General features: G+C 40.4%; 1 protein-coding gene across 1 annotated transcript in view; it reads right to left on the bottom strand.

Moving 5' to 3' along the window:
- The window catches only part of LOC119591468 (2-aminoethylphosphonate--pyruvate transaminase-like), a 5768-nt gene that overhangs the window by 742 nt on the left and 4600 nt on the right, over positions 1–426 (bottom strand). The window contains exon 8 of the mRNA XM_037940208.1: positions 210–370. Within this exon, the coding sequence (XP_037796136.1) occupies positions 210–370 (161 nt within the window). The remainder of the gene's footprint in view (positions 1–209; positions 371–426) is intronic.

Raw genomic sequence — 426 nt, 5'->3', positions numbered from 1 at the left:
ATTCTTGTCACTCATCCTTTCTCTCTATATCTGTCCTGCCTCTCTCATCTCATCTCCCTACTTCTACACTTTTTTTTCTTTATTTTTTCTCTCTCTTAATTCTGCTTTTTAAATATGCTTCCTTCTTTTTTTTTTCTCTCTCTCTCTCCATTCCTTCCCCTCTCCCTCCCTCTTCTCTCTCTGTTTCCTTTCTTCCCACTTACACTCACCCTTGTCCGAAAGCTCTGAATAAAGCTTCGGAAAATCAAAGCGTCCGTGTTCGGGAAAGTGGAACGAAGTAATAATGTAACCGGCATCTCCCTCCTTCAGTAGTTCCTTGAAGCCGAGCCGTTTCATCCCTTCCCTTAGGACGCTGCGGTTCTCCTGATATCTGAAAAGAATTCATAATAATACTGGTAATAATAATAAATCAAAAGAAAAAGGAGA

The sequence above is a fragment of the Penaeus monodon genome, chromosome 28 (assembly GCF_015228065.2).
Source record: "Penaeus monodon isolate SGIC_2016 chromosome 28, NSTDA_Pmon_1, whole genome shotgun sequence".
Classification (NCBI taxonomy): domain Eukaryota; kingdom Metazoa; phylum Arthropoda; class Malacostraca; order Decapoda; family Penaeidae; genus Penaeus; species Penaeus monodon.
This window is presented reverse-complemented; position numbering and strand designations above follow the sequence as displayed.